At 35.1% G+C, this 24,325-nt stretch overlaps 2 protein-coding genes across 5 annotated transcripts in view; both read right to left on the bottom strand.

The window, feature by feature from the left end:
- Nucleotides 1–5,091: 5,091 nt before the first annotated feature.
- LOC109102600 (G-protein coupled receptor 6) lies at nucleotides 5,092–10,319 on the bottom strand. Its single transcript, XM_019115993.2, has 2 exons — nucleotides 8,711–10,319; nucleotides 5,092–7,322 (listed from the first exon to the last, which is right to left on the bottom strand). The coding sequence occupies exon 2, from the start codon at nucleotides 7,312–7,314 to the stop codon at nucleotides 6,316–6,318; it is 999 nt and encodes a 332-aa protein (XP_018971538.1). The 5' UTR covers nucleotides 7,315–7,322; nucleotides 8,711–10,319; the 3' UTR covers nucleotides 5,092–6,315.
- A 2,225-nt stretch (nucleotides 10,320–12,544) lies between these two features.
- Nucleotides 12,545–24,325, bottom strand: part of fig4a (FIG4 phosphoinositide 5-phosphatase a) — a 45,337-nt gene continuing 33,556 nt past the window's right edge. For 2 of the 4 annotated variants that reach the window (XR_006157532.1, XR_006157533.1), the window contains exons 6-7: nucleotides 20,261–20,338; nucleotides 12,545–12,808 (exon numbers count right to left, since the gene is read on the bottom strand). Coding sequence is in view for 1 of the 4 variants with exons in the window: in XM_042747032.1 (XP_042602966.1) it covers nucleotides 12,790–12,808; nucleotides 20,261–20,338 (97 nt within the window). In the remaining 3 variants the exon portion in view is untranslated. The remainder of the gene's footprint in view (nucleotides 12,809–20,260; nucleotides 20,339–24,325) is intronic. The other 2 variants (XR_006157534.1, XM_042747032.1) reach the window with 2 other exon arrangements.

Here is a 24,325-nt window from a genome sequence, read left to right as displayed (position 1 = left end):
CAAAATTTCAGGTTTAATTCAATGTGTTACTTGCTATTTCTTGGTAATTATTTGTGAAATTTACCAACAATTTCTTACTGAAAATTATTTCTAGACCAGTTTTTGTTAGTTTGCTAGTTTTGTTTTTCTGTGCACGTGACATTACATTTACACTGGTGCATTTTGCACATGCTTCTTTCCAAACAGACTTGCATTGAATTGAAGGTGTAGCGGTTCATGCATTCCCTGGGGATCAAACCCCATGACCTCGCTGCACAAACAACAGGAACATGAGAAAACACCTCATTCACTTACTCCACCCAGCTCCAAACTCTTGAGGACGGCACGTCATCGAGCGGCCAGCAGACACCCACCATCCCACAGACGGTGATGAAGCCCGTCTGCTGCACCCACATCCATCAGAATAACACTGTGACTCAAGCTGTGAAGCTGTGTCTGTTCAAACACAGACAGATAACACACCTCAGTCTGGACCCTAATAGAGGCTCTGCTTGAAGATTTTAATCAAAAACACAACACAGACCAAAAGCTCAGCAACTATTTCAGTCACAAACATCTCAAAAAGCCTTTTTTACAAGACCATCATGTAATTTTCCATGACTAGACTAATTATGATTCAGAAACTGCATGTTTAAATATAGTCCGTCTTGTGGCAAAGACTGTCTATTAATGCCAGCGCAAGGGCAAGAGAGTCAACATGACATCAGAATCGACTTACCATCAGGAAAAACTGAAGATGATTTACTTTGAAATAATTTTCACTCAGAAATTGGTCGTAAATTTAACAAATAATTACAAAGAAATGGCAAATAACATTAAAGTTTATAAAAACTTTGTTTTATTTACAACTCATTTTAACAGGAGAATATCGTCTGATCAATATCAAGTTTCAAAGAAGAAACATTTTGTACTTTTATTATTTATTTTTACTTTATTATTTTTTGACCTGGTATATTTTAAACAAAATCTCACAACTGGGTTTAAATAAAATTAATAAATATTATTTGTTTTTTTTTTTTTTTTTTTTTTTTCCCCACCCAATACATTATTTATCTATTTGATTTTAAATTTTTAATAAAAATTTAATGAATGGATCTTTCAGTTCATTCATTTAGTGCACTTAAGGCCTTTTTCTTACCTCTCTGAAACTTGGACACAATCTTTTTGATAGTTTTGAGCCAATCATCTGAAGTATTAATATCAGGCGAATATCGTCTGATCAATACTCAACGGAATTATCAAGAGAGTGAAACACAGCGGTTTGTACTTTTATCTTTCTATGTCTTATACTTATCTATCTATTTTGTGACCTGTTACAACAATTTCTTACTGAAAATTATTTCTAGACCAGTTTTTGTAGAGTTTTGTATAGTTTTCGTTTTTCTGTGCACGTGACATTACATTTACACTGGTGCATTTTGCACATGCTTCTTTCCAAACAGACTTGCATTGAATTGAAGGTGTAGCGGTTAATGCATTCCCTGGGGATCAAACCCATGACCTCCCGTCTGAACAACAGGAACATGAGAAAACACCTCATTCACTTACTCCACCCAGCTCCAAACTCTTGAGGACGGCACGTCATCGAGCGGCCAGCCGACACCCACCATCCCACAGACGGTGATGAACCCCGTCTGCTGCACCCACATCCATCAGAATAACACTGTGACTCAAGCTGTGTCAAGCTGTGGTCTGTTCAAACACAGACAGATAACACACTCAGTCTGGACCCTAATAGAGGCTCTGCTTGAAGATTTTAATACACACAACAACAACAACAAAGACCCTAAAGCTCAGCAATATGTTCAGTCACAAACATCTCAAAAGCCTTTTTTACAAGACCATCATGTAATTTTCCATGACTAGACTAATTATGATTCAGAAACTGCATGTTTAAATATAGTCCGTCAGTGTGGCAAAGACTGTTATCTTAATGCCAGCGCAAGGGCAAGAGAGTCAACATGACATCAGAATCGCGGGGACCTTACCATCAGGAAAAAACAAACTGAAGATGATTTACTTTGAAATAATTTTCACTCAGTAAATTGGTCGTAAATTTAACAAATTAATTACAAAGAATGGCAAATAACAGTTTTAAAGTGTTTATAAAAACTTTGTTTTTATTTAACAACTAATTTTTTTTAACAGGAGAATATCGTTGATCAATATCAAGTTTCAAAGAAGAAACCATTTTTGTACTTTTATTATTTATTTTTACTTTATTATTTTTTGACCTGGTATATTTTAAACAAAATCTCACAACTGGGTTTTTTAAATTTTATTAATATTATGTGTGGTTTTTTTGTGTGTGTTTTTTTTTTCCCCAGTCATTATTTATCTATTTGATTTTAAATTTTTAATAAAAATTTAATGAATGGATCTTTCAGTTCATTCATTTAGTGCACTTAAGGCCTTTTTCTTACCTCTCTGAAACTTGGACACAATCTTTTTGATAGTTTTGAGCCAATCATCTGAAGTATTAATATAAAATAACATCTATTTCACATTTTTAAGAGTCTTCAAATGAGAATTGAACACTAAAAACATCTACTATAATTATGAAATATTTGCAATATTGGATTCAGAAGGTGAGTCTCAATTTCAAGTCTTACATTATGTAAGTTCTCATGTATTTCATATATTAGTCTTTGACAAGTTACAATAAAGGTTTTCTGCTTTTTAGTGTTGATTTTTGGCAAATAACAAGGAAAACAATGGGGGTCAAAAGTTTAAAAATGTGTACCGCCTTTCCGAAACACATCTATAAACTTGCATGCACATTCATGACCCTAAATGAGAAGAAAGAGCAGACCAATTCACCAAATAGCAGAAATAATTTTGAAGCAATTAATATGGATCAAATTGACCCAGCAATGCAGCATGGCTAGAGCACTTGTAAATCCATTAGTCTGATACACTGAACTTAAAGGAACCTTAAAAACCTGAAGGAAGGATGTAATTAGCAGTGCTTGGATGTTTCCAGGATGTTTCTGCTCCACCTGCTTCACTGATGATGGAACTGAATGAATGAATCCGTATGAGCACAGACACGTCTCGTCCACTCTTGAACTTAATTAGTGCTGAAGGAGGAAAAATTCATGACGAGCTTTATTAATCAGCAGAAACAGCAGGTGCTCAGAGTGACAGTGACGACACAAACCAAGAGATTCTCAGTGTCTTCGATTGAATAAAACTTCACATTTTTGGCCAGTTTAAACTATTTCTACAGATTTTGTGCATAATTTCACTGCTCTAAATAATTATATTTAAATAGTGGTTCTCAACTTTTATTACTCAAAAGCCCTTCACCATCCAACACAATATCCATAGGCCCTTAATACATATATGTATATATTAACTATTACATATTATTAACAGACACTGGGAGTGCCAATATATGTACAGTACAGGTCAAAAGTTTGGAAATATTACTATTTTTAATGTTTTTGAAAGAAGTTTCTTCTGCTCACCAAGCCTGCATTTATTTGATCAAAAATACAGAAAAAAAATGTAATATTGTGATATATTATTACAATTAAAAATAATTGTTTTTAAATTTATTATACTTTAAATTATCATTTATTTCTGTGATGCAAAGCTGAATTTTAGGGATCATTATCACATAATCCTTTAGAAATCATTCTAATATGATGATTCATTATCAAAGTTGGAAACAGTTCTGCTGCTTAATATTTTTTTTCAGAACATGTGATACTTTTTTAGGATACTTTAATATTTAAAAAAAAAAAGAAGCTATGTTTTTAAAATATAAATATTTTTTAATAACAATATACACTACTGGTCAGTAATTTGGGGTCAATAATTTTTTTCTTTCTTTTTTTTTAAATAAAATCAATACTTTTATTCAGCAAGGATGTGTTAAATTGATAAAAAGTGATAGTAAAGAAAAAATATAATTAAAATATATATTATTAGAATTTAGTTTTTTTATTTTGAATAAATGCAGTTCTTTTTAACCTTTTATTCATCAAATATATTAGACAGCAGAACTGTTTCCAACACTCATAATAAATCAGAATATTAGAATGATTTTTAAATGATCATGTGATAGACTGGATGTTACATGTGACACTGAAGGCTGGAGTAATGATGCTGAAAATCCAGCTTGCCTCACATCACAGGAATAAATTATTTTTTAAAAGTATATTCAAATAGAAAACTATTATTTTAAGTTGTAATAATATTTCACAATATTACTGTTTTTTCTGTATTTTTGATCAGATAAATGCAGGCTTGATGAGAAAAAAAAACAACTTTCAAAAACATTAAAAATAGTAATGTTTCCAAACTTTTGACCTGTACTGTATATTAAAGAACCACAATTGATTTTGTGATTCTATACTTTTAAAAAACTGCACGTTCGTCAATAACAGCAGTTTGTTTAAAAAAAGAAAAATATACTTTCAATGATTTTTTTTTAAATTAAAGCAACAGTTCACCCAAAAATAAACATTTGCTGAAATTATGCTCACTCTCAGGCCTGCCAAAATGTAGATGAGTTTGTTTCTTCATCAGGTTTGTAGAAATGTAGCACTGCATCAGTGTCTCAGCAATGGATGCTCTGCAGTGAATGGGTGCCGTCAGAATGAGAGTCCAAACAGCTGATAAAAACATCACAATAATCCATAAGTAATCTACACCACTCCAGTCCATCAGTTAATGTCTTGAGAAGCTAAAATAAATAAATCCATCATTAAGATGTTTTCAACTATTATGCATAAATAATCCATAATAATGCTTCCTCCTGTGAAAAAGTGGTCTGAATCAGGAGAGAAATCTGCACAGATCCAAACAGTCCAAAACAGCGCTAAACAAATATGTGTCTAGATTTTGATGTGAGAGACAACAGGAGATGGACTTTTTCACTGAACTGAAGGAAGCAATATTATGGATGGAGGACTATTTTGGCTGAAAGCGACAGTTTACAGTTAAAAACATCTTGATGGATTTATTTATTTTGTCTTCTCCAGATGTTAACTGATGGACTGGAGTGGTGTGGATTACTTGGATTATTGTGATGTTTTTATCAGAAGTTTGGACTCTCATTCTGATGTCACCCATTCACTGCAGAGGATCAATTTTCGGTGTACTGTCCCTTTAAATAGATGAAATCAAAGCAACCACAATCTCAACAGTTTCAGCTTTTGTATTATTCCTTCATTTCCTCATACACACTCACGCTTACAAACACACTTTCAGCAATGAAAAACAGTTAATTTTACTTGAGCTTTTCATGTTTTATTTTGTGTTCATTGTTTTGTATAAAATGTACAGTCATGAACAACTTTACAAAATATAAAACCCATCACATGAGTTGAGTAACTCGTCAAACACGTAGGCCTACGCAATACTGCTTTGGCATCTAGATTTGTACAGTAAAGTGCAACATGTCACTTATAAATAATATAAATATACATTCTTGATACGAGTTGTTGCTTGTTCACAGCGTGTCGAGACGTCCGGGTCTCAGTAAAGTGCAAATGCGCAACACACTTTGAGCGCCATATTCATACTTCTGCAAGTACCGGCGACATGAACAAGATTTTAACCCTATAAAGCCTACTGATATGCAAATTTGTGACCAGCATGAGCAAAACACAATGCCTTCTGTTGTCTGATTGATAGTTAAGAGTTGTTTATCCAGTAAAAGCTCTTTTAGTGTAATTGTACCAACGTCCAGTTTCAGCTGGTGCTTCACGTGTCTTTCTGCTGTCAAACCTTGAAGCAGCTCAGCTTTACTTGATTCTCCATCAATCATGTTTTAGAGTCTCAAATCTGATCATCAGGATCTTTTGAGGAGTGTTTGTTTCCAGAAGCTTTATTTTCACTGTTCCTCAGCGGAGGAATGATCTTCACAAGCCTCCAAAACATCTCACATCTTCTGAGAAGCATTTATTTCGTCATCTCTCAATCAGCATTGGATTGCATTGCATTATATGTTTGGATCATTTCAATCTCATCATACTAAGTCATGTTATTGGAGATATAGAGTGACCACTGATATTTATATCACTATGATAGTCGTCTGTTATATAATTATAAAGATCTCAATTATTCATATTACAACTAAGATATTTTTGCTCCGATTAGAATAATAATTAGGTATTTTTCTCCGACATTCTCACTATATGAGCCATAATTTACAGCCACATCTTTACCAGTTGGGGGCTCGTCCGGGATTTGAACCCGTGACCAAAAAACACTATTGTCCAATAAACTGTTCCATTTCCAAAGCCTCAGCTATTATTGCATATGTCAGGGCTTTACAGGGTTAAAAAAACAAGCACAGAGGATCTAAACCTCGCTGGGCGATCTGGATCGGTACGAGCCCTTGGTCTGAAAGCAGCCGCAGAAGAGCATGTAGATGGAGCGCTGGATCTCGGTGTTGCGGTAGGCGTAGATGATGGGGTTGATCATGGAGTTGTAGGTAGCGGGAAGTAGCGTGGCGTATGTGTACACCGACGGATAATCACGCTCCCCGACCAGACAGTAAATGGCGAAGGGCAGCCAGCTGGCGCCAAACGTGCCCAAGATGATGGCGAGTGTGGAGACGCCCTTCTTGGTGGCCACGTAGTGCGAGGTGGTGAAGAAATGCTGCTGCAGTGCAATCTGGTGCGCGTGGTGACACACTATTTTGCAGATCTTGAAGTACAGACTGAGCATGAGAGCGAAGATGACGAAAAACGACGTGGCGAGGAGGGTGAGGTTGGTGCGATTGAGCGGACGCACGATGCTGCAGGTGGATGCATCATCCAAGCAGTTCCAGCCCAAAATGGGCAGCAGTCCCAATCCCAGCGACGCACCCCATGTTCCCACCAGCATCAGATGCACATAATGCAGCGTCTTCTCTGAGAAGTACGTCAAGGCATTGTAGAGTGACAGGTAGCGGTCAACCGTAATAGCTAACAAGCTACTGATGGACGCTGTGAAGGACGCCACCAGGAATCCAACTGTAATAAGGCTTATGGTCTCAGATGAGACCAGATACTGGAAAGCAAAGTTCAGGATTAATCCCATGCCAGCCAGCAGGTCAGCGGTGGCCAGGCTGCCAATCAGGACGAACATTGGGTTGCGAAGCGTTGGTGTGTAGAAGATGATGGCCACCACAATGGCATTCTCGCAAGCGATCACTGTCCCGGACAGGCACAGCATGATGTCCCATGGGTTGACGTGGAACTCGAGGGCGGCCGATGAAAGCACCAGAGTCTGGTTGGCATCAAAGGCTTCGGCTTCCAGCCACGAGGACTGTGGCGAACCCACGCCACTCTCGTTGAGCGCTGCGCTCTCGTTCATCGCTCAGCCTGGACACAAAACAACGATGTCAGATCAGAAAAACAAACTAAACAAATCTATAAATGAAATGTAGAGACTTATCATTCAAAATAGTGAGCATGAAGAAAATAATCACAAAACGTTTGTTTGTGCAAAAACGTCTTTTAAAAGTTCAAATCTGATGTTCCTGTTTCAGCTGGAAGACTGCACAACCGAAACAGAAGACAACAGAAGTCTTTTGGATGGATATTGCACTTAAATTAAGACATAAAACCATATTAAGAAGTTTTATTATATGATTTGCATGAAGAAATCTCGTTGGCCATTGAAAGGCAATTGGAGCTGTCCGTGGTGCTGAATCTAAAAACGTGGCTTTTTGTCAAGAACAAGATTGAATTAAGCATTTTATTTGAAAATAAACAACTTTTAAAAACTCTAAAATCTGAGTTCAATATGTAATCAGCAAAAATTGTTCATTTGCTGAACGAAAAAGAAAAAAATACAAAATATAATTTGCATGGTGAAGTCTCGTTGATAGTTGCGCATTGAAGGTCAATTGGAGCTGTCCGTAGTACTGAATCTCAAAATGCTGAACAATGCGGAACAAAGCATGCATTTTGAGCCTTAACATCTTTTTTTTAAAAAGTTGTAAAATCTTAGTTAAATATATAATAGGCAAAAATTGTTCATTTGCTGAACGAAATATAACATGTAAAACCATACTAATTCACAGTCTTATTCCGGTATATATTTTTTTGTTTGTTTGTTTGTTTTTATGTACATTCTGTTTTAAATCACTATTATGTTGGCTAAACGAACACAAATCCATCTCTAGGGCATGTGATGACTGAAAATCAAAAGTCGCTCTAAATGGCGAATCTAAGAGTTTCACCTTCACTCACGAAAGAAGCAATTACGCTTTTTTTTTTTTTTTTTTTTTTGCATAAACATCTTTTTAACAGTTGTAAACTGTTCAATATTGCAATTTGCAAAAACTGTGCAGCTGCTAACCTACTTTTTCCTTCATTCGAACGAAAAGCCGCTATATGGGTAAATGTGAATGTCTTTATGGGACTTCATGCTTAAAATACAAAGTAAAACCATGTTAAGAGCAATTTAAAATCAATATTTGGTTTACAGGAGTGTTAAGCACAAATTCATCTTTAGGGCATTTGACTATTGCGCACTTAAAATAAGACATTAAATGAAAATGCAAACTTATATTTTTTTTAAAAATTATCAAACTAGTAAAAAATGTTGAATGCGGTGTTTGCTCTCCGTGGTGCTGAAACCAGCTTCGCTTCGGGAAAAATGACCAAATAACGCGTTTTGTTTGCGCACAAGCTCTCAGAACGTGCACTTCAAATGCATCATCTCATTTGAGTTCATAATCAAAAAAAGCAATCGGTTGTCGTACCTTTTCCTTCACATGGAGGAAAACAAGAGACGGAGAGAGTTTCTTCAGCTGACCGCTTGCGTGTTCTTCTTCAGGTGAATCCTTTACTCCAGTCTGGATTGCTGGACATGAGTCCTGGATCTGGTTTAATGCACGAGGAGCGCGAGAGTGGAGAGACTGACTGGCGCCTGCGGATCCGAGCTGCGCTTATAAACCCCGATGACGTCAGCACGCCACCGCCTACATCTGCGCGCGACCGAGCCGTTCGCATAACAGCACCGATCAACAGGTGAATGATTGCAACTGATGTGCATGAGATAGTATGTCAATGTTTGATCTAATGCAACATACTGAGCGCACGTGACACGTGCTGCAATGATTTGTGCAATGAAAGGTGCAACTGTATTTTATACAAAATCAGTTTGCATTCACTTAAGGTTGGCAAATTTGGATGATGGCACTATAACGTATAGTATTTTTGCATTTAACATTATTCCAGACAAGAATAATTTGCTTTTCTTGTTTGAAATTGTTTTTGGGGTTGAGCACCCAACTTTGAGCTGTTGCCTGTCAGATGTGTGCACTTTGATTGCAAAGTCCTTTTAACATTATTCACATTTACATTTATTTATTTAGCAGACGCTTTTGTCCAAAGCAACTTACAACTGAGGAATACAATAAGCGATTCTTCATAAAGAGGCAAATAAACGCAGGAAGTGCTTGCAATACAGTACTAAAGTACAAGCTAGACAGGTACCGATTAAGGAAAGAGAAAGCAAAGTTTTTTTTTTTTTTTTTTTTTTTTTTAGATGAATCAAATGTACACATGTACATTTGGAATATGTTAAAGTATAATCTGATGCCATCACTGTACCATAGTCCAGCCACAATAATTTCTGCACAGGATTAAGATGCACGGATATCAAATTCACACGACTTTTGAGCCAAAGAGAACATGTTCTACAGGTGATTTCGAGCAGAAACGGTCTGTAATGGAGCTCATGGGGTGAATGTTCTGTTCACATCGTCACAGAGCAGTCAGATATTCTCAGCGAGCATCTGAGCGATCACTGCACCTGCGAGGCCTTTCTGAAGCTCCATTTACTCAGAGAGTCACAGACAGACAGATGACACACACAACGCTCATAACCACAGAGAAAGTTTCTAATGTGCCCAACTTTAAGACTGAAACTAGTGTTGGATGAGCTGAAGGTCATAAGAAAGGTGTTTCTGTACAATAACAATCAACCTAGCAACAGCATAGCAACACCCTGGCAACACCCTCATGTCAGCATGATGCGTGAATGCAACGGCCTCAGAGAACAGAGTTAATTATAATATAATGAAGATAAAACACCTGACAGATGTCTAGAAGCACAGGAGAGTCCAGCTAAAGCAAGAAAAACTGTGAGAGATGCAAACAGCTGGAGGAGAAGAATGTAAAATTGAGCAAGACAGGAAAGCAACTTGTAGATTAATACTAATATATTAATATTAATGTCTACTTTGCAATAATGACCGACTGGCTGAAAATGAATTCTTAAACGTCATTATTTCGTCAGTCTGGTTTGTAATTAACTCCTGGAATTCACTCTAATTTGAACCTTAAAAACCACAGTCTAAATATTCTGACCACAGCCATATTGCATATTTCTCACTTATTTTATATTATATACAAAATATATGTTTTATTTTAAATGACATTTTATATATAAACAGAGTAAATACAATATATACTGTTTTATATGTAATGTGAAAGTGCATAATATTAATAAAATATTTAAATAAATATTAAAATATATTCAAATAATAAAATATAATAAAATAAAAAAAATATATTAATTATATATATACATATATATGGAATGTAATATATTTATAATTAAATATATTTTTAAAAAGACAATTTGTAATATATTTTATTTTTATTTCTATTTTAATTTTATTTCTTTATATGTAAATGTAACACAATAAAAATATCTAATATCTAATATCTAAATATATATTAAATATAAAAATTTTAAAATGAACAAGATATTATGTATGATGTATGTATGTATATATATATATATATATATATATATATATATTTAAATTAAAAATGTTTAATTTTGATTTCCATGTATAACTTATTGACATATGCTGTGATCATGTGTGTCATGATGACTGTCAGCAGTATCTGACTGCAGTGAAGCTCATCTCTCTCTCTCAGTATCTCTCCATCTCCTTTCTCCTGGTATCCTAGAAACCAGCGCAGCTACATGCATTTACTCACTGCTGAAAAATATGATTACAACAATGGAAACATAGAAAAAGAAAGAGCAGGGAGAGAAAGACCGAATGAACAAGAAGAATAGCCAAGAGAGAAAGAAAAAACATCTCACGCAATAGGAACAAGAGTAAAACAAATGTAATGTAATGCGTGAAGAGCTGTGTGAATGACAGCAGTTCTAATGCATGAGCTTCAATGCTCATTATCACAAAATAAACCCTCATGTGAAGCTGCATGTGCATTTACCTGCTTATTACACAGATACTTATGACATAAATCAATCCACAGCCTGGGTCAACAATCATAGTGTCATTTAGTGTCATTACATACAAAAGTATTCCAGAGAGCCATGCAATATAATACTAATTCATATAGTTAATGTGCTTTAGGTGGTTTCTGACTGGATCTAGTGTCTGAGCAAACATACACACATGAGCAACTGAGCCCTGAAGAGATTTGACACCACATAAAAATTCTAAAATACACATAAAAACAAAAAACAAAAAAATACTTTACAATAATAGTTCAAGACATACAGAAAAAAACAAGCAGAATAGTGCAGATATCGCCATAAAAATGTAAGTTGTGGTGTATGTAAGTGCTTCTGAAGTGAAAAAACTTTTAAAGATGTGCACTAGAGTTGGAATTTATAGATGCAAATAATACAAAAACACTTAAATGTGTAGCAATTCAGTTATGGAAGTGTAACTAAATTTTAAATAAAATTAAAAATGCAAAAAAAATAATAAAACAAAAATTATAAAAGAGAAGTATAGAACTTTTCACTCATACAACCGCTGTTTGATAATAACCTCACGAAAAAAAAAACGAAATCACATTTTTTAATACTTTATTGTCCATATCTCACTTGATTATTGTCCAGGGACTAATGGAGCTTTAATAAGCCTAATAATCAGCATGCACTTTTCTGAGCAAGCGAGTAAGTATGCATGAGGTGTGTGTGAAAAGTTCTGATTCAAAAACATTTGACTGGCTCTGAAGAGACTGACTCCTGTGCACTAGATCCAGACTTGGACACGGAGAATACATTTAAACGAGATGCAAACAGAAGATTAAAGATGAGCACTAGCAAAAGGTGAATTAAGTCAAGATGAGAATATATAAGTGCATTTAATGGATGTTTTAAAATATCATTTTCCAAATATATCATTCACAAAAAATCAACAAAGTGTAAAAAAAACACTATAAATGTGTATTTGGATGTTTTTTTTCCACTAGTCTAAAATAAGCAAATGATAAAAAATGAAATAAAAAATTTAACTGCATGAAAAATGTCTTGCCTTAAATCCTGAAGTATATAAAACTTTTCACTCTTAAGATGTTATAATAACCTCAGCGAGTGACACACATTCAGATAAAAAAGAAATCACATTTTTTATTATTTTTGTCCATATCTCACTTGATTATTGTCCAGGGACTAATGGAGCTTTAATAAGGCCTATAATCAGCAGCACTTTTCTGAGCAAGCGAGTATGCATGAGTGTGTGTGTTCATAAGTTTCCACCTGCAGCCATGACACCTATTCACTCAAACCAGACTCACGCGGCACACGGAGCGAGAAACGAGATGCTGCACAGAGAGAGAGAGAGAGAGAGAGAGAGAGAGAGAGAGAAAGAGAGTCAGATGTGCACATATATGTATAATTCAGTAATAAAATATAATTTTCAAATATATCATTCACAAAACAATTAATCAAATCAACAAATGATAAAATTACACTATATTTTTAACATTTTTAAAGAAAATTTAAGCAGCACTTGCCTGTGCAAAAGTCACTGCCACACTGCCAGGGTGTTGATATGGTCTTCTAGGTTGTTAGCAACCACCTGGCAACCATACAGAAGACCTTAAAAATCACATAGCAACCAGCTAGAAGACCTTAGCAATCTCCTGGCAACCCCCTAAAAACCTTGGGTGATATGTTGGTTGCCTATTGTTTTCTAAAGTCTTCTAGCTGGTTGCTGGGTTGTTCTGGGCAGAGTTGCAAATGGATAGAAATTTTCCAGAAATTGTAATTGCAGTAAAATTTCTCAAAAATATCCAAAGGTTTCCCAATAAAACCTGGAAAGTTTTCAAGAATTCCAGAAGTTTCTGTAAATTTAACAGAAAATTTCCACCCCTTTGCAAACCTAGTTGCCAGAGGGTTCTTTCCTCTGGGGTGTTGCTTTGTGGTTGTCAGGGGGTTGCTAGGGTGTTCTGGGTGGTTGCCAGAGGGTTTTTTCTTCTGGGGTGTTGCTATGTGGTTGTCAGGGGGTTCTAGGGTGTTCTGGGTGGTTGCCAGAGGGTTTTTTTCTTCTGGGGTGTGTTATTGGTTGTCAGGGGTTGCTGGTTTCTGGGTGGTTGCCAGGGGGTGTTGCTATGGGTGTTTGCTAGGGTGGGGTGGTTGCCAGAGGGTTGTTTCTTCAGGGGTGTTGCTATGTGGTTGTCAGGGGGTTGTTTCTTCAGGGGTGTTGCTATGTGGTTTGTTATTGTTGTCAGGGGGTTGCTAGGGTGTTCTGGGTGGTTGCCAGAGGGTTGTTTCTTCTGGGGTGTTGCTTTGTGGTTGTCAGGGGGTTGCTAGGGTGTTCTGGGTGGTTGCCAGAAGGTTGTTTCTTCTGGGGTGTCGCTACTTTGGTGTTGTCAGGGGGTTGCCTAGGGGTTCTGGCTATGGGGGTGTTGTCATTGGGTGCCAGGGGTTGCTAGGGTGTTGCTGGGTTGTCATGCTAGGGTTGCTGTTTCTTCATGATGTGGTTGTCAGTTTCTGTTCTGGGTGGTTGCCAGATGTTTTTTCTTCTGGGGTGTCGCTATGTGGTTGTCAGGGGGTTGCTAGGGTGTTCTGGATGGTTGCCAACGGTTTTTCCTTCTGGGGTGTTGCTATGTGGGTTGTTGCCATGTGTTTTCTTCGCTAGGGTTTGTTCAGGAGTTGTTGTTTGCCAGAGGTTTTTCCGTTCTTCTGGGGTGTCGCTATGTGGTTGTCTTCTAGGGTGTTCTGGGTGGTTGCCAGAGGGTTTTTCCTTCAGGGGTGTTGTTATGTGGTTGTCAGGGGGTTGCTAGGGTGTTCTGGGTGGTTGCCAGAAGGTTGTTTCTTCTGGGGTGTCGCTATGTGGTTGTCAGGGGGTTGCTAGGGTGTTCTGGGGGGTTGCCAGAGGGTTTTTTCTTCTGGGGTGTTGCTTTGTGGTTGTCAGGGGGTTGCTAGGGTGTTCTGGGTGGTTGCCAGAAGGTTTTTTCTTCTGGGTTGTGTCGCTATGGATGGTTGTCAGGGGGGTTGCTAGGGTGTTCTGGATGGTTGCCAGAGGGTTTTTTCTTCTGGGGTGTCGCTATGTGGTTGTCAGGGGTTTGCTAGGGTGTTCTGGGTGGTTGCCAGAGGGTCTTTTCTTCTGGGGTGTCGCTATGTGGTTGTCAGGGGGTTGCTAGGGTGTTCTGGATGGTTGCCAGAGGGTTTTTTCTTCTGGGGTGTCGCTATGTGGTTGTCAGGGGGTTGCTAGGGTGTTCTGGGTGGTTGCCAGAAGGTTGTTTCTTCTGGGGTGTCGCTATGTGGTTGTCAGGGGGTTGCTAGGGTGTTCTGGGTGGTTGTCAGAAGGTTGTTTCTTCTGGGGTTTTGCAGGTGAAATGCTGCATCTAATCACTCAGTAAATTCCTTAACAACACTCACAATCCACACACAAACGCTGCTGGACGACACACACTCTGAACCAACATGAATATATGAATATAAAAACACTCAGCTGAGTCTCACGATCTTTTATTCTATTCTGTACATATGTAACTTCATACGTCACGTTAACATCTGGCACAACTTAATCAGAAGCTCATCTATGAATCGATTTGTTTCACTTTCACGCCACAAAATCGGAGCGCTACTGGGGAAAACACAAGAGAAAAAACACAGAGATTAAATTACAAATATTACAAAAATATAACAATATTAAACTATAAAAAAGTATGAGTAATTTAAAATGATTGCATTCTATTAATTAAATATTAAATAAAACATTTTAATTTAAACAAACATGTTAAATTCTGAAAAAAGTGTTAATTATATGACCAAAAACCTCTGCATGTAATATCCTAGGAACACTGTCTAAAACTCGAAGGCTGCTCTGTCAATTGTTCAGCATCAGTTAGGGACCTAGGTGTGCTATTTGATAGCAATCATTTCTTGGAAAACCAAGTTTCTAGCATTTGTAAAACCACATTTTTCCATCTCAAAATATATCTAAATTACGACCTATGCTCTCAATGGAAAATGTAGAAACATTAATTCATGCGTTCATGACCTCAAGGTTAGATTATTGTAATGCTCTATTGGGTGATTGTTCTGCATGCTTAATAAACAAACTCCAGCTGGTTGATCTGAATATAAACAGCATATCCGCATATGGTGCTGCTGACACAGAACAGCATACACTGTTTACATAAGTGATACCCTCCAAAATGGCATCAAGGTGACGTGGAAGAGACAAATTGTTGAATAAAGCCATTATTTTTGTTTTCCTTGCACACAAAAAAATATTCTCGTAGCTTCGTAAAATTACAGTTGAAACATTGATGTCACATGGATTATTTTACCGATTTCCTTACTGTGTTTCTGTGCCTTTATTTTGTGTTAGGATCCCTGCTCTCTATGGGAGGATCAGAGAGCTCTCGGAATTCATCACAAATATATTAATTTGTGTTCCGAAGATGATCTAAGGTATTAATGAAAGAATTTTCATTTATGGGTGACTATCTCTTTAAGTCTCTGGTCCAGTCTTCACACTCATCCAATCTAAAATAAGAAGAAAATGACTAAATTAACTTTACAGCGACTTATTCTCTCATAAAATGCAAGAGCAGTGACAATAAAACTTTAATGAATGTAAATGAAGCAGTAAGTCATGATTCCTGACTCACGCTCTTTCTTTTCTCAAGACAGGTTAGATATTACATATTCAGATAAGGCACATGTAGACAGACATGAGTCATGCTCTATATTTGATGTTTCTATTGCTGCTAGACTATTAGAATTCATTTTGATCTAATCATGGGTAAGCTATTATGATCAATCGTCTCATCGCTTATTCATGACTACTTTGCTTTGGATCTCAAATCCTACAATTGACTGCAATTACAAGTAGAGAGTTAGTTTTTCTGGAGCTAAATATGCATGACCTCTTCTGACACCAGATGGATGTGAACCGGCATGTATGGGATGGTAAATGAAGAAAATGACGTCTGTGACTGACTCTGAGCTGTGAAATTATTATAAAGTTAATAATTAACTTCACACCATAATCATGTAAATTTGGGTTGTGTGTAAATTTAAAATTAGAAAACAAAAACCAGATTATATTATCACTTAATATGAGGTCATATAATAACAATAATAATAAAAATTTTTATATAATTTGGGAAACTTGATTTAAGTCATTAGCACCATTTATATGGATGTTATTTAAATATAATGATGCAAAACATTTAATTTATTCTAAACAAAATAAAATAAAAGTTAAAAAATACATACAATTTGAAATTAGAATACAAAAACTGGATTTGAAAAGTATTTAGTGCTGTCAAACGATTAATCGCATCCAAAATAAAAGTTTTTGTTTACATAATATGTGTGTGTGCTGTGTATATTTATTATGTAAATATAAATACGCACACATATATGTATATATTATCAATCGGAAAATGGAACACTTCCCATAACACCAAAAAAGTGCTTGTTACATCGTTAGAAGAATGGCATCTACGCTAATATTAGTCCGTTAAATATATTTAAGACAAATATGTTATGTTTATATATTAAATATATTTATATATAATATAAATTTGATGAATATAAATATATAAATGCAAATACATGTAAATATTTTCAAAATATATACAGTACTGTATGTGTGTGTATGTTTATTATGTATCTATAAACATACGCAGTACACACATATATTATGTAAACAAAAACTTTTTTTGGATGTGATTAATCATGATTATTCATTTAACAGCACTAAGTGATATATTATTATTAACAACAGCAATAATAATTATTATTATTATAATAATAGTACAAACAAATACATAAGCAAAGCTTGATTATGTCATTAGCTCTCTGTATGGGTATTATTTAAATATAATGCTGCTAAACATATTTAATAACATTTATTCTAAATAGAAATAAATAAATAAATCTAAATAAAAATATAAAATTAGAAAAACAAAAACTGGTGTTTAAGTATTTAAAATATCACTCTAATATAAGGTGATATATTAATAATAATCATAACAATAAATAAATAAATTTAAGTCATTTGCATTCTTTGTATAGCTAAATTAATCAATCAAAATGGAAGTGTGAAACATTAATGACACACATTACGTTAATTAAATATATGGGTGCTAAACATTTCATCTAATTTATTAAAAAAAGGTATATACTGTGTGTGTGTGTGTGTGTGTGTGTGCGTGTGTGTGTGTGTGTGTGTGTGTGTGTGTGTATAATTTGAATATTTTATTTTCCTCAAATGATCAGATTGTCTTATTTAAATGACAAATGGACTTTTCTATCAGTTTGTCTGTTTGTTTTTTTCACTCATGCTGCTGAAGAGTTTGATCTCATCCCTCTGTCTGATTCAGTTTCCTTCATCTTATTATCTGACTGAAAGACACATCTAGATGTGACACTTCCTGCTTCCTGAGGAAGTTACAGAAGCGAGTGTCCATTCGACTCACACACACACTCAGACAGGAAGCATAACATCATCAGACATGTGTGTGTGTGTTATGCGCCTCATCCAAACATTTGTTCATCTTAAACGTTCACTCACGTCCTGTGAAGCCTGGATATATAATACAGCACATTCATAAAGCATTATAAACCTTCACAAAGCCTTGTGTGTGAAAACCAAAGCCACAGGTGTCATTCACATACACCTTTCACTGTAAATAATCTGTAAAACAACAATTATGAGGAATCATACATTATTAATAACACAATATATAAACAGACTTCACAGATAACATTTGTTAATATTTGATCCATTTCCAACAGCTGCTTCTCATCATAATATAAGGGAGTAGGTTTGATTTTGGCATTGGTGGACACTTGGTGTTTTTGTCTCTTCTGAGGAAGATTCATTCAACATTCTTTTGAATAGACTAGAAAATGATGTTGGCATTAGGGGAAGTGCATTAGCATGGTTCAAATTGTACTTATCTGACTGCCATCAATTTGTGTCAGTGAATGAAGAAGAATCATACCAATCACAACTGCAGTATGGTGTACCTCAAGGGTCAGTACTGGGACCGTTACTTTTCACACTTTACATGTTACCATTGGGAAATATTATTAGAAAACATGGTGTTAGCTTTTACTGTTCCGCTGATGATACTCAACTCTATATTTCAAAACATACCAATTTGCAAAACTCACAGAATGCATAGTTTATATAAAAAACTGGATGACTAGTAATGTCTTACTGTTAAATTCTGAAAAAAAGAGGTGCTAATTATAGGACCAAAAACCATCCCCATGTTATACCCTAGAAATGGCTGCTCTGTCAATTCTTTGTCATCAGTTAGGAACCTAGGTGTGCTATTTAATAGCAATCTTTCCTTGGAAAGCCACGTTTCTAGCACTTGTAAAACTGCATTTTTCTATCTCAAAATATATCTAAAATACGTCCTATGCTCTCAATGGAAAATGCAGAAACTACTGACTTAGCTCTCTAATTTTATGACGTTAACTGAAATAAGTGAAAAAGTATGATGTTTATTTAATAATCCATCCATATGTCCTTTCAAAGATACCATCTAACACAAATCTATGAACATATTCATGTGAGATAACCGGTAAACTGCTAACTAGTGAAACACTCCATTAATGATGAGCTGCAGCTCAGAATACATGTTAGATGGAAACATTGTTCATTATGATGGAGTTTGTAGCTTAATTCACTCTATTTGAAGTAGTCTGACCACTGCAGTTCAGTTCAAAAGGAAATCAGTTGAACGCATCCAGTCTATCACACAATTTATCAGTATATATACCTAAATTACAACAACAGTTATTACATACACATATATTTAAACATTATTGCTAGGGACAATTTAGTAGTTGCTGGATATTGGTAGGGACATGTCCCTACTAGCATCCCTACTAAATTCTACGCCCTTGTTAAAATATAATATAATCTATTGCCATATTTTTGATGTTTTTAATGACATGCTCAGTGGATCATGTTTACGCACATATGTTCACATGCATACACACACACACACACACATACAAACACACATGTCCAGTGCAGGTGTGACCTTTATAATCATGTATAAGCTGACACTTATCAGACGGGCCGCGCTCCAAACGAGCCAATTAAACACAAGATCTCTGCTAAACTCCGCCCACAACTGAGTCCCTCCTTCAGGGACCAATGATGCGTCAGCATGAACACAACACACACAGAGTGAGGAGCACAAATGTCAAAACAAGAACAAAACAAAAGCATGTTTTCAATACCAGCGTAGTGTGAAAAACAATGTTACATAACAACAGAAACACTCACACACACACACACACACACACACACAAGAGCACACAGTATAAACAAACACACAGTACAACACACAAACACCTAAAAAAAGAATATTTTCAACATATTATCAACATATTAAATCTGTTAGCCAGCAAACCTTTTTTTAAACTTAAAAACAGGTTATATATATGATTTTAAAAATCTGAATATTTATCTGAATCAAAGAAGGTTAAACTTTACACAAAGATTTACCAAACATGCTAAATATTTAATAAAACATTATACAAAAATTTATAAATTAATAAATATTGAACTATACAATTTATATGCACACTGAAAGTTATTTGATTTGAAAGAAATTAATTTTATTCAGCAAGGATGGATTGAAATAATCAAAAGTGACTGAAGACTGGAGTAATGATGCTGAAATTCAGATTTGATCACAGAAATAAATTAAATTTTAACAGATATTGACAAAAAAATCGGCTCTTTTAAATTCTAATAATATTTCACATTTTTTAAAGTATTTTAGATCAAATAAATCAAAAACATCTAAAAAAAAGATAATTATTCAAAAAACATAAAAAAAAAAAATCTTAATTATTCCAAATCATAAACATAAATAAATAAAAATGTAAAATGTTTATGATTGTATTTAATTATAGCTACGAAATGCAAAAAATATATTCATCGTTTCCCTCAACCCATATATATACACACACATATATATATATATATATATATATATACACACACACACATTTTTTTATTCCCTCACACACTCACAGGGTGATGACGGCGTCTAATTTCTTGGTCTCATCATTTCCCTCCACCTTGTGCTGGTTCTGACCCAGATGAGCAAATCTATAAACACACACAGATAAACAATGAAAGCATCAGTGACTGAATGAAGAATTACAGAATCAGCAGCAACAAATCATTTCAGTACTCAATTCACAGGTCAAAGCAGCTGCAATAGAAGCCTCAGCATTCACTTCTGAAAAACGCAGAAAAAAAGAGGGACAGTTTCCTAGAAACTTCTGCATTTTACCTACGGAGGTGTGTGAGTGTGTGTGAGAGTGTGTGTGCATGAGAGTGTGTGTGTGTGTGTGTGTGTGTGTGTGTGTGTGTGTGTGTGTGTGTGTGTGTGTGTGTGTGTGTTTGTGTGTGTGTGTGTGTGTGTGTGTGTGAGCATGTTGAGCCTCTGATGGAAGTAATTTGACTCAGACGGCTTCGGGGATTCTCAGGAGAAAGAGACGGCGTGTGGAGAACAGCGTGAGACGAATGAACGCAGCTTTCTGAGAAACACTGAGAGAAGCAGTTCACTACAACTAAACCAGAAAAAAAACAAAAACATTTGTGTTACTTGAAATAAACCATAAATGTAAACATATTTGTATTTCAGCTCATTAATTAAATTTAAAGCCAAAAAACACATTTTTGTTACTTGAAATAACTTAAACATGAACCGAAATCAAATAAAACATGAAAAACGTATTTTAATTCAGCCGTTTAAAAAATTATTTATATACTACTGTTGTTTTTATTAATATCTTGATTTAGCTTTATTTTTATATTTTCTTGCTAAATATTACTATTTGGGTTTAATTTATTGTTATTTCAGTTTTTTGCTTCATCTTAAAGATTTCAGTTTACATTTTTAGTTCAATCATTTTCATCTAATATTTATATTACATTTTCCCTCTTTTTTAATTAACAAAAATGTATAGATTTATTTTTTAATTTTTATTTTTATATTTTTAACTTTTATTTAAAGTTACCTTTTTAATATTATTATTTGGGTTTTATTTATGTTTTATTTCAGTTTTAGCTTTTCTTTATTTCCAGTTAGACATTTTAGTGCTTCATCTTAAATTTTTTTTTTAAAAAATTACATTTTGGGTTTAAATTGATTTTGGTTAGGTCTTTCACTTAATACATTTATTTATATTTTTTAATTGACAAAAACGTTTTTAACATATTAATATATTTAATATATGTATATTTTTAGTCAACTATAATAACCTTAACTCAAATTTGAATGTCAGACATGCAACAAACTTATTACAGTTTTGGTAAACAGTTGTGAACAGTTCCAGTTTTTAATTTCTGCAACAATCATCATAGAGTCTTAGAGAATAATTATAAAAGACTATGAGAGACGACTGAATTTGTTCTGAAGACATAAAAATACAGATAACACAGTATAATGTGCACAAGCACACATAAAGACTGGCATTTCCAAGACAGTAACACATCTGTGAGGGACGGGAACATAAAAGCGGTTCAGAGGGTGAAGAATAAGTCAATCACAGACGCGTCCTTCAGTTCTTCACACTCTCAGCTGTCTCATAACTTGTCTTAAGTGTCAATGTAAGACATTCCTGATCACTGAGGTCAAATCCCATGATTCCCATTCATCAGGACTGCGAGAGAACCACGTGACATGAGATGTGTGTGCAATATGAGTCTCAAATTTGACTGAAATATATATTTTTATCCATCAAGGATGTATCAGATCGATCAAAAGTGACAGTAAAGACATTTATAATGTAACAAAAGATTTCTATTTTTAAATGAATGCTGTTCTCTTGAACATTCTGTTCATCTGTGAATCATGAAAAATAAATCTTATCACAGTTTCCACAAAAACTGACAGACGCTGCTGAGGCTGATCGGGTAAGGTCACACAGGTCAAAGGGTCAGTGAGGTCAAAGGTCACTCACAGATGGCAGGCAGAGTTCAGTATATTAGAATGATTTCTGAAGATCATGTGACACTGAAGAGTGGGGTAATGATGCTGAAAATACAGCTGCGCATCACAGAAATAAATTACAGTTTAACAGATATTCACACAGAAAACATTTTAAATCATAATAATTTTTACAGATATTTTTGATCTTCGTGAGCAGAGGAGACTTCAAAAATCTTATTGTATTGGAAAGTATATAGTTCTTGCTGTATATGTTTTAAAGCAGCATAAAGCTGTTTAACAGTCTGAGAAGTGAACTGAAGGGTCTCCCCTCACTAACGAGCCGATGCTGCGTAACGACTAACGGTTTGATGGGTGTTTCCCCGCGTTCGCTGTTTTACTCATATACATACTGATTAAACTCAAGACGTGAGTAATTACAGTGTTGCAGGTAATGAGGCTTTCACGTTTTAATATTTCATCAGCCGCGGTCGTTGAGTTTATCCAGGCGTATGTGAGCGAAGCCTTACACGTGAGCAGTATGAGCAATGAAGCTCCGCTCGAAACTAGCTCTAGTGAAAAACGACCGTGAGAGAACAAAAACACTCAACTGACAGACCGAAGACTTTAGGCCAAAAGACTCGTGTCGTGGAAAATTAAACACACTTGCCGATTTCAATTCAAACTGACATATACTTAAAGTGCAATGCAAGTCACTTTGGAATAAAATGTCTGTCATGTTTGTAAATGCCAATGTAGATTTTATCATCAAGAAATTGGGATATAAAAACAAAACCAAAAACTTTTAGAGTAATTTGATGGTGACTTCAGGAAATGATGCCAAACTGTGTGAATGCTTCGGGTCAACTTCACAGAAACATGTCCAGGTCACATTTACAAAGAAAAGAAAAGGAAAGGAATTACACATTCACTATTTCTATCACATTGACCAGGACAGTCTGAGTATTAAAGGAATACAAAATGATAAAAAAAAAAAAAAAAAAACCTTATTAAAAGGGATAAGCATCAGTTCACTGCAACTGTAGCTGTGTCTGTAACTGCTGCTTACAGATATTTACTACAGATTTAAGTGCAAGAAACATTGACTGAATACTCACTTCTGCTCTCCTGACATCTAACAAGTCACACACAACACTGCCTTCATCCACTCACACATCAACACGTGTGTGTGTGTGTGTGTGTGTGTGTGTGTGTGTCCTGCCATGGCAACAGGTCAGTGTGACTGTGACAAACAATCAGAGGACTGAACCAGATCTGCGTGACGCATTCATTCAGAATCACTAATATCTCCATCCTTCAGTTTGGACCTTCTTTATTTCATCCACTCGCAAACACCAGCATCTCATATTTATATATATATATATATATATATATTTTCCATACATTAATACTCATAAGTAATGATTCATGAATAATCACATCAAAAAAATTGATATATATATATATATATATTACCAAGCATCTTTGTCTTGTTTTCCAGTACAAACATCTAATCATTCTTGAGATGACTGCCTTGAGATGCAAAATAAGACATTTAGTCTTTATTTCTCTGAAAAATTAAGCAAATTAAGTGAGTATGCACTTAAAAACAAGAAAAATATCTGTCTATGGGGTAAGAAAATAATTGTTTTCCCCTTTTTTTTTTTTTGCAATTAATAAGACTGAGATTACTTTTAATGTAACCCTGAAACAGAATCCATAAAACGTAAAAATGGAAAGAAAAAAAAAGGAATACGGAAAAAAATCCCTTTTAGGGCACTAAAATTGTTCAAAATGAGCAGCTCAAGTTGATTTTTGATCAATACAGTTTGACCTGAACAATTTTAACAGCACATTTTCACTCAGTTTACAATGAAATGACTGTTTTTGATGCAAGAAAGAGAAGACAAAAGAAGAGAAGACAAAAGAAGAGAAGAGTCTGCATTGATGTTATTCATTAATGTCCCGAGCGTCCGCTCATTCATTCATCTCTCATCCATTAAAATCCCTCCGTTCTTCCCTCAATCCCTCCTTCAGTGTCTCTCAAGGTAAATAAACCCAAACGGCCTTGTCGGCATGGCAACATGACAGAAACCTTGAGTCACACATGCAGGGCGAGAGACAGACAGACAGAGAGAGAGAGAGAGAGATTACAGAGA

The sequence above is a fragment of the Cyprinus carpio genome, chromosome B20, assembly GCF_018340385.1.
Source record: "Cyprinus carpio isolate SPL01 chromosome B20, ASM1834038v1, whole genome shotgun sequence".
In the NCBI taxonomy this organism is placed as follows: Eukaryota; Metazoa; Chordata; class Actinopteri; order Cypriniformes; family Cyprinidae; genus Cyprinus; species Cyprinus carpio.
Note: the sequence above shows the minus strand (reverse complement) of the source record. Positions and strands in the feature narration are given on the sequence as shown.

Bases quoted from the DNA above. Each gene is read 5' to 3' on its own strand.
- LOC109102600 (XM_019115993.2), bottom strand. From the start codon at position 7,314: ATGAACGAGAGCGCAGCGCTCAACGAGAGTGGCGTGGGTTCGCCACAG.